The sequence below is a fragment of the Amphiprion ocellaris genome, chromosome 8, assembly GCF_022539595.1.
Source record: "Amphiprion ocellaris isolate individual 3 ecotype Okinawa chromosome 8, ASM2253959v1, whole genome shotgun sequence".
Classification (NCBI taxonomy): domain Eukaryota; kingdom Metazoa; phylum Chordata; class Actinopteri; family Pomacentridae; genus Amphiprion; species Amphiprion ocellaris.
Genome location: NC_072773.1, coordinates 1,037,635 through 1,054,359, shown reverse-complemented (window position 1 = coordinate 1,054,359; position 16,725 = coordinate 1,037,635). Strand labels below are relative to the sequence as shown.

Below are 16,725 nucleotides of genomic sequence, written 5' to 3'. Positions count from 1 at the left end.
AGCCTAAAGAGTAAAATATTAGTCACAATAGTAGCCTAAAGAGTAAAATATTAGCCACTATATTAGACTAAAGAATAAAATATTAGTCACTAAGTTAGCCTACAGAATAAAACATTAGCCACTACATTAGCCTTAACAAGCTAACATTAGCCACTACGCGTATTATTGTCATCAGAGAGTCGACTGTTTGTTTCTGAGACTTCAACTCCCCACAGAAGGCTTTTTCTGAGATGTGAAGCCGGTTAAATCTGAAGCTGGGTACCTGCAGCTGGACACCGTGCTCCTTCTGCAGACGTTCCACCTCCTCCTGATGCTGCAGAGAGTTCTGTTCGATGTTCTCCTGATCACACAACAAACCAGCAGGTCAACAGCTTCAGTTTCTGAAGTTGACAGACTTTACAGACAGTAACTAACCAGTCAGTCCTGATGGTTAGAGCTGTTTACAGACGGTAACTAACCAGTCAGTCCTGGTGGTTAGCTGTTTACAGATGGTAACTAATGGTAACCAGCCAATCAGTCCTGGTGGTTAGCTGTTTACAGATGGTAACTAATGGTAACCAGCCAATCAGTCCTGGTGGTTAGCTGTTTACAGACGGTAACTAATGGTAGCTAACCAGTCAGTCCTGGTGGTTAGCTGTTTACAGACGGTAACTAATGGTAGCTAACCAGTCAGTCCTGGTGGTTAGCTGTTTACAGACGGTAACTAATGGTAACTAACCAGTCCGTTCTGGTGGTTAGCTGTTTACAGATGGTAACTAATGGTAACTAACCAGTCCATTCTGGTGGTTAGCTGTTTACAGACGGTAGCTACCGGTAACTAACCAGTCAGTACTGGTTAGAGCTGTTTACAGACGGTAACTAACCAGTCAGCCCTGGTGGTTAGCTGTTTACAGATGGTAACTAACCAGTCAGTTCTGGTGGTTAGCTGTTTACAGACGGTAACTAATGGTAGCTAACCAATCAGTCCTGGTGGTTAGCTGTTTACAGACAGTAACTAATGGTAACTAACCAGTCAGTCCTGGTGGTTAGTTGTTTACAGACGGTAACTAATGGTAACTAACCAATCTATCCTGGTGGTTAGCTGTTCACAGACAGTAACTAATGGTAACTAACCAGTCAGTCCTGGTGGTTAGCTGTTTACAGCCGGTAACTAACGGTAACTAACCAGTCAGTCCTGGTGGTTAGTTGTTTACAGACGGTAACTAACGGTAACTAACCAGTCAGTCCTGGTGGTTAGTTGTTTACAGACGGTAACTAACGGTAACCAACCTCTGCCTCCTTCAGTCGTCTCTCAAACCAGCCTTTGGTTCCCTCCATGGACTGAACCTGAGCCTGAAGCTCCTCCAGCCGAGGCTGCAAAGACTCCAGCTCCTTGGACCGGGCCTACAACCGAGTAAACATGTCAATAAACAAACAAACATGTAAACAAACATGTAAATAAACAAATACAAATGTAAATAAACAAACATATAAACTCCTCACCTTCTCGTCTCGGAGCTGTTGTCTGATTTCCTCCTCAGATCGATTCTTGTCCTCATGGAGACCTCGAAGCTCCTTCTCATAGCGAGCCCTGACCCCCAGGACCTGAGGAGAGGAGACAAGGAGGTAAGGAGAGGAAGTAAGGAGAGGAGACAAGGAAGTAAGGAGAGGAGACAAAGAGGTAAATGGAGGAGGTAAGGAGAGGAGACAAGGAGGTAAGGAGAGGAGACAAGGAGGTAAGGAGAGGAGGTAAGGAGATGAGAAGAGGAAGTAAGAAGAGGCGGAGAGGAGGCAAGGAGGTAAGGAGAGGAGACAAGGAGATGAGGAAAGGATGTAAGGAGAGGAGACAAGGAGAGGAGACAAGGACAGGAGACATAAACCAAACAATGAAATTATTGAGACTTTTTTCACAAAACTTAATGAAACTCGTGTTTTGAAAACCTTTAAATCAGAAAATAAAAAAAAACTAAAAACCTGATGAAAATAATAAAAACAAAAATTCAGCAAGAAAAAAAAACAATGGGATCAGAAATGATTTCATAATGTAGAATATCAGAGTAGAATCACTGACTACTATTGTTTTTTATTCTACTTTTAATCGACTATAATCATATTTCTATTTTATAACTGTTCCATCTGTCACTGCATTTAGTATTGTTATTGTCATTTCACGAGAGTTTCTTCAGAATTAAAAAAAATCTCCATCTGATCTGATCTACAAAAACACTAGAAGAGGAAGAAACAGAAGCAGCAGTAGTTCCTCTCTCACCTCCTTCTCGTGCTGCAGTTTGAGGTCTGACAGCGCCTCCTTGTGGTCGGACTTCTCCTGGTTCAGCTGGATGGCCATGTCGTCCAGCATCGACTTCCTCTTCTCCGCCGTCTGTCACACAATCACCAGTTAGTCTGTGTGGTTGTTTAGACCTGTGTTGTTGTTTGCTGTTGTTTACCTTCTTGGCCTCGTCCAGCTCCCTCAGCAGCTTCTCCTTCTCCTGACCTTCTTCCGTCAGCTGCTCCAACAACTTCCTGTTGGCGAAACTCGACTCCTGATGGAGAACCATGAACCAGGTTAGACTCATGAGAAGAGACATTCACAGAGTTTGTTCTGTGATGTGACCAGAATCGATAATAACCTGATAATATTTATTTATTCTGGGAAAAACTGCAACTAAAATGACTAAAAAAGCTGGAAAATTACCACAAAAAGTTATCAAATCATCAAAAAAGGGCCAAAATTACAACAAAAAGATACAAAATCACCCCCAAAAGAGCCAAAACTACCCTAAAAGATTCAAATATGACAGGAAAAATGCTCAAAATCACCACAAAACAGGCGAAATTGTGGCAAAAATTTATATCTGGAACAAAAAACTTGCATAATTACCCCCCAAAAGAGCCAAAATGACTCTGAAACATCCAAATAAGCCAGCAAAAACATGGAAAATCACCACAGAAACGGACAAATTTTTACCACAAAAAGGACCAAAACTACCTCAAAACAGGTGAAATTGCGACAAAAACTCAAATTTGGCTCAAAAAACAAGCAAAATAACTACAAAACGGCCAAAATTACCACAAAATGACACAAAATCACCTCAAAAAGAACAAAAACTATCTTGGTTCCAGGTCCTTCAAGTCCATAGAGGAGAACGTCCCCTGGAGAAAGTTCTAGAGTAGACCTACTGACAACTGGACAGTTGTCGGTAGGTCTACTCTAGAACTTTCTCCAGTTGTCGGTAGGTCTACTCTAGAACTTTCTCCAGTTGTCGGTAGGTCTACTCTAGAACTTTCTCCAGTTGTCGGTAGGTCTACTCTAGAACTTTCTCCAGTTGTCGGGAGGTCTACTCTAGAACTTTGTCCAGTTGTCGGTAGGTCTACTATAGAACTTTCTCCAGGGGACGTTCTCCTTACCTGCTTCCAGTCTTTAAGTTTAGTCTCACTTAGAACATTCCAGGTCCTTGAAGTCCATAGAGGTGGGTCCAGTTCTATCACTTCTTAATGAATTTCATCAGTCCAGCAGATAGAACCATGACATTTAGGAGGAAAAACACATCTGAATTCTGATAAAAACTGACACCAGATCAGTTTTACATCCATCCAGGTGCCTAGTTTTACCAAGATGACAAAAATCTGTCCAAAATAACTGATACAAACTGTCTGGATTTGTTTCCAGAACAACTCAAAATGGAACCAAAACTTCAACCAAATGACCTCAAACACCGACACTAAGCACCTAGAAATTTTTCCACGATGACCCAAAACTTGAAAACTGGTCAAAAATTACTCATAAAATGGACCACAAAGATTCACTGTGTCAATATGACTCAAAATTAAACAAAAATTAACTATTGAAAATGACTAAAAAAGTGTCCAAAATGAATGGAAACATCCAAATTGTTAAAAATACCTCAAACGTATCCAGATTCCCTTGAAACCTTTCCAAAAACACACCAAACCAAAACTGGATGTTCAAAATGACAGGACAAAACTAGAATATTGCTCCAAATTACGCAAGATTTTTCCAAAATTGCTCAAAAATTGTTAAAAATTATAGAAAAGTTGCAGATATTACTCAGTATGTCTTGAAAATGATTCAGAAAGTGTGCAAAATTACACAAAAGTTGTCCAATATTACATAAAAATGATCAAAGATAACAAAATTATTTTTAAAAAAATGTATCACAAATTGCAAAATTACTCAAAAATAAAATGATTTAAAAGGCAAAAGTATTCTAAAGTGAAACAAAAAAGATTCAAAATGACTCAATAATTGCTAAAATGACAAAAATCTGACAAAAATTGCCCAAAATAATTCAAAACATCGACTATTACCAGAACTCAGGTGTGTTTTTCCTCAAGCAAGAAAGTAAACGTAAAGACTGGAAGCAGGAAAGGAGAACATCCCCTGTAGAAAGTTCTAGAGTAGACCTACCGACAACTGGAGAAAGCTCTAGAGTAGACCTACCGACAGTGTAAAGATCACTGATTATTATCTTCTATCTTGGTTTTTCTGGATCAAAGACACTAAAGTTCTTGTAGATGAAGACTCCTCTGACCCTGACGAGGTCTGGTGGTGACTGTCTCAGGTTCTGTAGTTTATTTCTGGATAAATCTTCCGTTAACTCGGGTACCTGCAGCTGAGAGTCCAGGTCGTCCCTCTGAGCCAACAGGTTCTCCTGTTCGGTTCGTCTCTGCTGCAGTTCGGCCGTCAGAGCTTCCTGCTGTTCCCTCAACAGATTCATCTCCTGAGTTTTCACCGTCTGGATCTGCACACATTCACACAACGTCAGTCACCTTCTAGCTTCTACAGGAATCTGATGGATCATGAGGAGCTTCTATAAGAATCTGATGGATCATGAGGAGCTTCTATAAGAATCTGATGGATCATGAGGAGCTTCTATAAGAATCTGATGGATCATGAGGAGGGAAACGATGAAGGATAGCAGACGATGAACCAGGAAGCACCAGAATGAAGACTGGAGGAAATATCTGACTGAAGATGTGATTAATTAACTAATAAAGTTCATAAAATCTGCTCCTATAGGTTAAAACAACCACACAGATCATGTATCATGGCAGCTGATCCTTATGACTACTTTTTAAAAACAAACCTAACCTATACTCTAAAAATGTTTGTAATGTTACAGTTTTTCCTGACAACAGCAGAGAAATTAAATCAGGACCGAAGTGGAACGTGATCTCATATTTACTGCTGGTATCAGATATTATCCACCGCGTTCTCAATCTGTTGTCGAGGTTCCACAGAGAAAACGAACACAATAGAGGTTCAGATTTACTGGAGAACCTCAGATATCAGAGCTGCTGCTGAAAGATGAGTCTGGTGATTGTTATCATAAAAAATGAAATCCAGCAATTAAACAGATCTGAGTAATACGTTCTGGTTGAGTCTAAAGCCTGGTAAGTCCCTCCAATCTACTGAGGTTCCTTCACTATGAAGAAACTTGGGTTCTATGGATTGTTTAGGAACAGTTTTGCAGTTAACAACAGCGTCTCAGAGAGTCGTCCTCTGAGAGAGTTCTAGTCAGAACTATTAAAGTCTCCTGGAATGCAAACTCTCAAACTCTGAGTTCTCCACTGACGGTTAAATCAAGGTTATTCAAGCCTTTCTAAAGTTGTTCTTTAAGGAACTCAACACTACTTGGGGTTCTTGATCAGGTTTCTGGCTCGGGGTTCGTCCTGTGAGCACACATTAGACTAACGTAGGGTTCTACTTGGGTTCTACCTGTTATTTTTAGGGCACCAAGCTTTGTGCTAATTTCCAAACAGAATTAAAGGATTCTAGAGGAGGTTCTAGGAAACTAATTTAGGCTCTGAGCATCAAGCTACTTTAAGGTTCTTAGTCAAGAAACAATTACCTGTTCAAGAGCGCACAGGTGAGTCCTCAGAGCATTGTACTCCTGAAATATGTGTTCCACAGTCATTAAGGGAGGCCATTAGAATAGATAGACAACAGGTTCTAGGTACCGCCTCTAGGAGAAGCTAATCTGTCTAGAATGTTCTAGACAGAAAGTTAAGAACTTCACCTCTATGATTTCTTTTAAAGAATAAAGACTAGATCTAAACCGAGTTCCTAAATTAAATCATATATATCTCAAGCAGTTAGGTTCTAATTAGGGTTCTAGTCGACTCTACGGCTCTTCAGGTGTTGGGGTTAAGGATCTGGAAACTGTGGCACGTTCTAGGTCAGCATTCTAGTTCTCGGTCAGTATTCTGGTCCAACATTCAGCTTAAAACTAACTGCTCAGTTCAGAGTTCTGACAACAGCTGTGTTCCAGACAATGTTCTGTATCTTGAACTCAGACTAGCAGGCTGAGTTGGGGTTCTAGGGAAGTTCTACATGTGATTTTTTAAAGGTGTCAAGCTCAGTCCTTGAACCAATAAACCTCTGGGGAACTAAATCAGGTAAAACGATCAGTCTGACGTTAGGGTTCTAGATAAGGGTTCTAACATACAGTTACCTGTTCTAATGCATACGCTTCGGTCCTCAGAGCATGGTTCTCCTGTAATATGTGTTCACAGTGATATTAAAACTAGCTATTACCATAAATAAAACACAGGTTTTCAGCGCTGTGTCTAGAAGAACTTATTAAAGCATTGGGAAGCAGCACACAGAACGGTTCTATGATCTATGTTCCATCTACTGTTGCTGATGGAGGCTGAGTTAAGATAATTCATTTACTGACTGGTACTAGAATAGCAGGGTTCTAAACTTCCTGTTCTGTAAATATACATGTTTGCATTTAGGTTCTAATTAGGTTACTAGTAGAATCTACAGCTCCTCAGGTGGTGTGGTTACTGAAAGGAACGGGTCACTGTGTCGGGTTCTAAGGGAACATGTCGGTTCAGGTTATTATTGGTTCTTCAGTCCAGCTACTCAGTTCCAGGCATCATAAAGGGTTCTGCTGCTGGTACTCTAAGTAGAACTACAGCAGTATTCTAGGTTTGGGTTCTGGGCAGGTCATGATACATGTTATGTTTTTTTTTAAATGTCAAGCTTTCTACTAGAACCAATAGAGTTCACCCAGTTCTGGGGGAAGTCTGTTGGTTCTTAGGATCTATCTTTCAGTTAAGGTTCTACAGGAGGGTTCTATTGAGATATAATTACCTGCTCAAGTGCACACAGATCATCCCCAAGAGTACCGTTCTCCTGAAAGAGTGGTTATAGTTCCACACTGAGTTCTAGATAAATCTCTGGAGTCAAATTTAAACTGCCGTAAAAACCAGACGTGATGGGCAACGAGAACCTTAAACATAAAACTGATTCTAGATACGGTTTCTATTCTTCCACTGAAAGAGTAGTACTTGTAAAACTGTTTTTTGACATTCTAGGTATGATGTGTTATTTGCTCATGGTTCCTTTAGGTGGCAGTACCAGCCCTAAAGTTGCATGAAAGGTTCTAAGGTCAGGGTTCTAAAACTGTAAATGTGAGCAACCCGTTATGGGGATGTTAGATTTAACAAGGCTGTTGTAAGGCCAAGCTATAAATTATTCTTCACAAGACCTCTAGAACCATTCTTTTGGGTTCTCCAAGTATAAAATCAGCTCCTGACACATTATTCTGGGACCGAAGTTCTCAATTATATTTCTTAACTCCATGATATTTGTCTTTAGAAGATCGGTGTAGGATTTTAATTTCAGAACATGTTCTAAAAGGTTCATGAAGAACATTGACATTAGTTGTCAGAGGAATGCTGCAGGATTATTTAATAAACCCACTGTCTTGAACCGGATCCAGTGTGGAACGTGACTCTGTTTATGCTTAAACAGCAAAGTCCTTGACAACCTGTTCTGCAGGAACTGATCTAGAACACTCAGAACACTATTGTGGTGTACGTAATGTTCTCCGGGTATTTTACCTATTTTGTGGGGGCTACGTTAGTCCACAGCACACAGTTTTCAAGTTAGAACTGAACATTGCTGCAGGTTTGGGTAAATTAAAGGTTCAATGTTCGGGTTAGTTTAGTCACAGAACCCGTTTTTTATTCCTTTTCCTAAACCAACGAGGTTCAGTCCTCAGAGATTACATAGTTCTAGTGATGTTCTTCTGGTTGGTTTCATGTTCTACAGCAGCTAGGTAGGTCCTCAGAGATGAAGGGATGGTGATGGTTCTATGTGATGTTCTCCAGGTGTTTTACCTAGTTTATGCATGGATGGTAGTGCACAGAACAGAGGTTTAGTACCACCTCTCTGGATGAGGTTCTCCCAGGTTTGTTACCTGTTCTAGAGCAGCTAGGTTTGTCCTCAGAGCATCGTTCTCCTGCAGGATGTTGTCCACCTGCTCCTGACTCACTGCGCTCTGATTGGCTACCTGCAGTACCGTCATACCGCAGGCAGGAGGCAGCAGAGAGAACAGCAGAGGAACCAGAAAGGAGAACCAATCAGCAAGAGGAAGCAGAAGTAACAGAAGAACAGAAACCGAAGGTGAAAAAGAAGAAGAGAGGATAAGGAGGACACAGTAGGTCAGAACCACACAGAGAGCAGAGACGTTCTTCTAGCCGGGTTCCTTCTTTATCTAGAACCGTGTGCTGGTCTTACCTGGTCTTTCAGGGTGTGCAGAGCCACCTCATGTTCCTTCTCTTTGCTCTGCAGTTGTTCTCTCAGTTCTGCTGTCGTCTGAACAGAAACACAACCACAGCTTGGTCACTTTGGGTTCTAGAAGTCTGTAGGTTCTAGAAGAACCGTCTGCAGAGTGGAACGATAAAAGCCAAACAGAACCAGGAGAAGGCTGTTTCATAGTGGAGCTCTCACCTGATTGGCTGCCATGAGGTCCGTCTGCAGCTTCTGGATCCTGATGTTCGAGGCCTTCAGCTCTTCTTCTTTCCTCTGGTTGATTTCATCGATCTTTGTCCTGCAGAGGAACAGGGACACGTTCTGTAAACCCTCAGTACTACTAGTACCAGCAGTAGATTTAGAGTACTACTGTGGTTCTGACCTGCTGTCGTTGTAGAGAACCTCCTTCTCCGTCTGCAGACGCTGGAAACTGAAAACAACAAACTTTAACCATCAGTTGGAACAAACTGGACGGACGTGGAGTTGGTACTGATTGATAGAAAATGATTAGCTGGATGTTTAACAGCAAGGAAGGATATAAAAAGTTTGGGCTACAAGAGCTGAATAAAGTCAGAATGATGTTTGGTACTATAGATGTACATCCAAACAAGGACTGAATGAAGTAAAATTGGTACATTAATGAGTGAAGTCTGGTCCTATAAATGTCTACGAAGCAACATGACTGATAAAAAGTCAAGTGTAAAATCAGGAATCTGTTAAATAAAGTCTGGAACTACAGGTGTCTGTGTATCTATACAAGTACTAAACAAAGCCAAGTCTAAGGTCTAAAATCAGGAACCTTGTAAATGACGTCTGGTGCTACAGAAGTATAAAGACTACATTACAGATACAAAAGAACTGAATACACCCAAGTCTGAAAATCAAAGTACTTGTGGAGTACTACACTATTGTCTGCACTTCCTGTTTCTGATCAGAAGTAGGTTTTAGGTCATGAAGCTTCTCACCTCTCCTGCTTCTTCTTTAACTTGTCAGTCAGCTGCAGAACAAACAAACAGAATCATAATTAGAACGCTGTTGTTTTGTGTTGTGAAAACTGAAATAACATGGTTTAAATCCTCCCTGTCTGGATGTATTCACCTTGGTAATCTCCTCCTGCAGTTTGGTGATTTCAGCCTGTTTGGATGCCTACAGGTAGACAGAAGACAGACATTCAGGTTACAGAATAAAGCTTCTGCTGCTGCTCAGTCTTACAGAACCAGTTAAAATAGATTGTAACAACGAAAAACACCTTTTTTCACATCATGAGCACCTACTAACTCCTGTTTCTAAGGTTAATAAAACAAGTTTAAGAGTGAAATCTGCAGCATTTGCTCTCAGTGACAGAACCTTTGGTGTTTTGATGACAGTAAAGATCAGAGATTATAATGTTCTCTGTGGAGAACGCTGGTTTTCTAAGTAAAGATGCTTTGTGGAGTTCCTCATGGTTCAGTGTTCGGCCCACTTCCACTGTCAGTAAACTCTAGTTCAGAGTTCTAGAGTAGACCTACCAACAACTGTAAATTGTTCACTGGGTCTACTCTAGAACTTTCTCCAGGGGACGTTCTCCTCTATGGACTTCGAGGACTGGAACCCTGGAGATATTCCCAGTATTAAGGTAGAACTCTGATCATTAATAAAGTTAACTGGAGATGAAGAACCCAGATGGTTCTGAAGAGGTTTCTGATGATTGATTTTTCCATTTTTTTCCACTCTAACATGATAAACGGAGCGTCTGAGTTTCCAGCAGCTGTTCGGTGAATCATTTTGCCGTTGGCCAGCTGCCCTTCATGTTCCCGTCATGAATTCATCAGTTTCCTGCCTTCAGTGTGGCTGCTTCATCTGCCACCATTCAGACTCTACATTCTGTGGAGCAGCAAAACATCAACTCAAAGCTAAAGAAGCAGCACAAAACCTAAATACATACATTAATATTAACTTTATGCTACCAATAACCAGCTGTTTATTAGCAGAATATCAGTTCTTTATTCATATTCTACAAGTAGTATTAAGTAATGAGGCTATAATTCATGTGGCTACCTTATAATTAGTCATAAAAAGTCATTATTCTAATAATAAAGTTAACGGGGAATATACACATCTTAATGTAATTTTAATGTGCATCTTAATGTTTCAAAAGATATGTGCAATTTGAAAGTTGTGATAGAAACTTAAAATTCCATGTAAACTTTTGAATTCTGGATTAATAAAGTATCTATCTAGAGGACTCTAAACTACGATCATGTATGATCTAAATCTGATATTTCTACTATATTTCATGTCTGAGTTTCTGCTGAGGTTCAGGACTTTAGAATTACAATAAACTGGGACGGAAATTTTTACACATTTAACATAAAAACTTCTATTACAGTCATCAAGTCCTGCAGTGGCAATGGTACCAGAGTGGTCAAATGTAAATCCTCACCTGCTCAGGTGTGGTCAGCTACAGGTGTATTAGTACAGATGTGTTACTTGTAGTTGTGTGTTACTCCAGGTGTGTGCTGCGAGTCAGAACTTCCAGGTGCTGTTGTTACAGGTAGTGTGATATTAGGTGTTATATTGCAAGGTATGCATACAACAGGATTGTTGCTCTTTGTCAGATACATCCAGGTGTATGGTGGTACCAAAGTGTGTGTTACTCCAGGTGTGTATTGTAGTCCAGGTGTGTAACAGTTTCTAGGGTGTGTGTTCTGGTCCTGTACCTCCAGGTGTGTAGTGACAGGTGTGTGATAATACAGGTGTGTGTTCAGTACCTCCAGGTGTGTTGCTACAGGTGAATTAGTACAGGTGTGTAATGTTACAGGTGTGTGATTGTACAGGTATGTATTATTACATGTGTGTATTATTGCAGGTGTGTTAGTACAAATGTGTGATATTCCAGGTGAGTGTTCAGTACCTACAGGTGTCTATTAGTACAGTTGTGTGTTATTACAGGTGTATAATGCTTCAGATGTGTATTATTACAGGTGTATGTTAGTACAGGTGTGTGTATTGTGCCGGTTACCTCCAGGTGTGTTACTATAGGTGTATTATTACAGGTGTGTGTATGTTTGGTTACCTTCAGGTGTACTAGTAGAGGTGTGGTACTCCAGGTGTGTATTAGTACAGGTGTACAACGCTCCAGGTGTGTGTTATTCCAGGTGGGTGTATTGTGTTGGTTACCTCCAGGTGTACTATTACAGGTGTATTATTATAGGTGTGTGATATCCCAGGTGTGCATTATTACGTGTGTGTTTTACTCCAGGTGTGTTGGTTACCTCCGAGTGTATTAGTACAGCTGTATTAGTACAGGTGTGTGTTATATTCCAGGTGTGTTTTAGCACCTCCAGGTGTGTTAGTACAGGTGTGTATTATTACAGATGTGTGTTACTCCAGGTGTGTATTAGTACAGGTGTGTTAGTACAGGGGTGTGTTACTCCAGGTGTGTATTAGTACTGGTGTGTTACTCCAGGTGTGTATCAGTACAGGTGTGTTACTCCAGGTGTGTATCAGTACAGGTGTGTTACTCCAGGTGTGTATTAGTACAGGTGTGTTAGTAGAGGGGTGTGTTACTCCAGGTGTGTATTAGTACAGGTGTATAATGCTCCAGGTGTGTATTAGTACAGGTGTATAATGCTCCAGGTGTGTATTAGTACAGGTGTATAATGCTCCAGGTGTGTATTAGTACAGGTGTATAATGCTCCAGGTGTGTATTAGTACAGGTGTATGATGCTCCAGGTGTGTATTAGTACAGGTGTATAATGCTCCAGGTGTGTATTAGTACAGGTGTATAATGCTCCAGGTGTGTATTAGTACAGGTGTATAATGCTCCAGGTGTGTATTAGTACAGGTGTATAATGCTCCAGGTGTGTATTAGTACAGGTGTATAATGCTCCAGGTGTGTCAGTTACCTCCAGGTGCTGGATCTGCTCCCTCAGCAGCCTCTTCTCCTCCTGCTCGGTGCTCAGTTTCATCTCCAGCTCTGGTCCAAAGCAGTGAGTTATTGGACAGAGAGCAGCCGACCAGCCTAGCGCTGCCTGCTTAGCTACAATCTCCTCTACGCTCGTCTCTGACAGGCCTAAAGGGGGCGCCGCACACAGCAGGGCAGCCGTTAGGACAGACACACACTGAGGCTGCAGCTACAGGTGGAGGTAACGGACAAGATGTGTTCACTGACACCTCGTTAACCTGGACTCCACCTATCTTTACCTCCGTGTTAAATGGGGCTAATGGGACTACTGGGACTAACAGGAATACTGGGACGAATGAGACTAATGGGAATCAGGGGAATAATGGGACAAATGAGACTAATGGGACTAATGGGAATAATGGGACTAATGGGACTAATGAGACTAATGGGAATAATGGGACGAATGGGACTAACGGGACTAACGAGACTTATGGGAATAATGGGACTAACGGGAATAATGGGACTAATGGGAATAATGGGACTAATGGGACGTGGACTCTGGATAAAATGTTGTGTTTTAAGAAACTGGCAGAAAACGTGTCGTCTGGTAGAATTCAACAATTATTAGGAGATCTTAGTGGAAAACTTTAGAAGATTTAAAAACGAAACTTGGCACAAGATACAAAAATCTAAAAATTTAAAATCAAAAGCAACTGGTGGATGGATCTAACTAGTGAATGGATCTAACTAGTGAATGGATCTAACTGGTGGATGGATCTAACTGGTGGATGGATCTAACTGGTGGATGGTTCTAACTGGGTTTTTGTTCTGCAGCTCAGCCAGAAGAGTTTCATTCTGGTTAAACTGGTTTCCAGCTCAGTGTGTGTCTGCCCTGACCAGCTAGCTGCTCTACACTCATGAAGCCGAGGGTTTACATCGAGGCACACAGAAGCTCATCAGGAACAAACATGAAAACTAAAGGAAGATGTTCTCCTCATAAACCATCAGTTCATCACTCATCAGCTTCATTCAAACATAATCCATCATTTATTGAGTCCATGCAGATGGAAAAGTTTAAAACAACAACACAGAAAGTCATATATTTAAAATAAACCACATTTTGGATCTGGTTTTAATCAATAAATGATAATTTTAGTTAAACAGTTTCTCTGCACTCACACAATAAAAACCATGTGGATGAAGCTGAAATAACTGATTAGAATATAACTGAGATTAGCAGCTGATCCTGCAGTTCAGGGCTCCAGACTGTCAGAGAGGTAAAATCTCATGATGATCACTGAGCCGTTTCTGTGTCGCTCTAACTGGTGTTAACCACAGCAGAGCCTTTATAGCTTCAACATGTGGTTTTCCTGTGAGCTGCAGAGCTGCAGACATGAAAACAGCTCATGGAGAAGAAATATCGGACTTTAGAACGCCCAAGTTTGGTCACACACCTGTCTGAGATTTTTTTTATTTGAAAATTTTGAACAGATGCTGAGTCATTTTGGACAGATTTTAACCCTCCTGTTGTCCTCATTTACTGGCACCAAAAATATTATGTCCTTGTCTGAAAAAAAAACAAAATTCTGCAAAAAAAAATCCCCAAATTTCCGAACATTTGCAAAACCTTCAGGAAGAAAATTCCAATAATTCCTTAAAAGTTTCCCTTAAAAGTTTTATTTTTTAAGAAAAGTCCCCAAATGTGCCAAGAAAATTCTTGTAAATAATTTCAAAAAATGAGTAAAAATCTTCCAAAAAAATCCTAAAAATATCTAAAGTGATTCCATATATATCAGTAAAACTTCTAATATTTTCTTTAAGAACATTCACATAAAAATCAACCAAAATCCAGCAAAATTCGCTGGATTTTGGTTGATTTTTATGTGAATGTTCTTAAGAAAGATTTTTAATATTTCTTCTTTTCCACCAAAAAATGCTCAAAAATTTCCCAAGAATGTTGAAAATGTGGACATCAGTAGTTTCACTGTGAAAATATATTTTTTCTCCCACATTTTCAAACTTTAAAACAGGTCAATTTGACCCGCAGGACGACACGAGGGTTAAATAATTTCAGATTTATTTCTTTTGTTATTTTACACACTTCTGAGTCTTTTTAGCTCAGTTTTTTTTCTTTCATTTTGAACAAATGTTGAAATATTTTGGCCAATTTTTGACTCATTCTAGACGAGCTTCAAGTAATTTTGCTTCAGTTTTGAGTCATTTTCAGTAACTTTATATAATTCAGACACATTTTGCATCATTCTGGACAAGTATTTAGGGCAATATTTTTGGCATTTTAAATTTAGTTTTCACACATTGAACCATTTTGGACAGATTTGAAGATACTTTTTTCATTTTTTTAGACCCTTCTGTATCTTTTCAGCTGAGTTTTTTTACTTAGGACAATTTTTGGATCTAGTGTTTTTTTTTTTTGGGGGGGGGGGTTGCATTTTGAACAGATGTTAAATAATTTTGGATGGATTTTAAGTAACTTTGAACATTTTTTTTGTTATTTTACACACTTAAATGTCCTTTTAGCTCAGCTTTTTTGAAATCTTTTGGCCAATTTTTGACTCATTCTAGACGAGCTTCAAGTAATTTTGCTTCAGTTTTGAGTCATTTTCAGTAACTTTATATAATTCAGACACATTTTGCATCATTCTAGACAAGTTTTGGTTATTTAGGGCAGTTTTTGGGGCATTTTAGATTTTGATTTGGGGTTTTGGTTGCGTTTTGAACAAATGAGTCATTTCGGACAGATTTTAAGTAACTCAGCAGCATTCTTTCTGTCATTTTAGGCACTTCTGAGTGTTTTTAGCTCAGTGTTTTCTCATTTTGAACAAATGTTGATATATTTTTGGCAAATTTTGAGTAATTGTGGAAACACTTTAAGCAATTTTTGCTTCAGTTCTGAGTCATTTTCAGTAACTGTATATAATTACGACACATTTTGCATCATTCTGGAGAAGTTTTTTGTTATTCAGGACAATTTTTTTTTGACATTTTAGATTTACATTTTGTGTTTTTTTTGCATTTTGAACCAACGTTGAACAAAAACAATCCTGTCTGAGCTCATAGTAGCAGAATGCACCGTGGGACGTTTAGGGAACATCAGTAAATTGTAGTATCCATTGATCAGAGAATATTTAGCTAGTGATATGTGACGTGGTACGACCAAATGAGGACGTTAATCTGGAGCCCTGCAGTCTGTAGATGAGATATTTTACTGAATAATTAAATAATTCCCTCGTATGACACTGGAAATCCAGCACATTTCTTTAGAAGTTGGATTTCAGTGACGGTTTTCTGCAGAAAGCAAAGCTGCAACCTGAGGAGGATGAATCCTGGTTCTTAGCATGTGCAATTATAAACTTCATGATGATCAATATTTTCATCTTTGGACATGATTTATATACAATTTATCTTTTAATTAAACCAATCTGAACAGTCCAGGTGTGTCTGTTTCAGGTAGTTACTGAACATCACATGACAGAAGAGGAGTTCATCCTTAAATTAAACCTGATAAATGACAGAAACTCACCGTGGAGCTGTTTGTCTGTTGGCTGGGAGTCCGTCTGAAGAAAAAAACACGTTTACTGTATTTAAACTTAAATAAACAAATAAATAAAACAGGCTAAAGTCACACCTGGTCACTCACCTGTTCCAGTCTCTCATTGGGTCCCCCCATCGGCTCCTCCCCTCCCCCTGTGACATCAGAGACTCCATTGGGGCCAGCTGACCCGTCAGTCTCCGTGGCAACGCCCTGGTTGCCCTGAGCAACCGCCAGCCTCTGCAGCTCTTTGTCATGACGCTCCTGGAGGGCTGTCAACCAATCACAGTGCAGAGTCAGAGTCATGTGACAGCTTCTGTACGTACAGCCATCTTAGGAGGAGTCATAGGAGTCTTGGTGGCCTCCCTCTCTAGTCTCTTTCTTGTTCGGTCTCAGTTTTTGAGGACGTCTTCTTATGTTTGTCTCTTAATCAAAGAAGTAGTTTTATTCGTGAATCTAAAAACAGACTAAAGGAACATAAATAAAGCTTCTTGTGCCTGAATCCAGTAAATAAACAAATAGATAAATAAATAACAGATAAACGGGTAATCCAGTGTCTCAGGTCCAAGTGTTCTGTTGTAACCCACCTTTCATCTTCTTCTGCAGGGTGGAGTTTTCAGCCTGGAGGCGGAGCAGCTCCCATCTACGGGGCTGGAGGCGGGGTTAGGTGGTGGGCTGGCTGCTGAGGCTCCACCCCCTTCCTTCAGGCCCTGGTTCTCCTGCTCCAGCTGCTCGATCTGT

The 16,725-nt window shown here is 40.1% G+C and overlaps 1 protein-coding gene across 1 annotated transcript in view; it reads right to left on the bottom strand.

The window, feature by feature from the left end:
* LOC118470456 (GRIP1-associated protein 1-like) overlaps nt 1-16,725 on the bottom strand; it is a 38,082-nt gene that overhangs the window by 20,824 nt on the left and 533 nt on the right. The window contains 20 exon segments of the mRNA XM_055012628.1: nt 263-340; nt 1,270-1,383; nt 1,483-1,584; nt 2,249-2,359; nt 2,427-2,522; nt 4,608-4,742; nt 5,853-5,894; nt 6,456-6,497; nt 7,103-7,144; nt 8,214-8,306; nt 8,534-8,611; nt 8,747-8,846; nt 8,931-8,978; nt 9,514-9,545; nt 9,647-9,694; nt 12,436-12,602; nt 15,976-16,009; nt 16,093-16,256; nt 16,572-16,622; nt 16,625-16,721. Coding sequence (XP_054868603.1) covers nt 263-340; nt 1,270-1,383; nt 1,483-1,584; nt 2,249-2,359; nt 2,427-2,522; nt 4,608-4,742; nt 5,853-5,894; nt 6,456-6,497; nt 7,103-7,144; nt 8,214-8,306; nt 8,534-8,611; nt 8,747-8,846; nt 8,931-8,978; nt 9,514-9,545; nt 9,647-9,694; nt 12,436-12,602; nt 15,976-16,009; nt 16,093-16,256; nt 16,572-16,622; nt 16,625-16,721 — 1,674 coding nt within the window.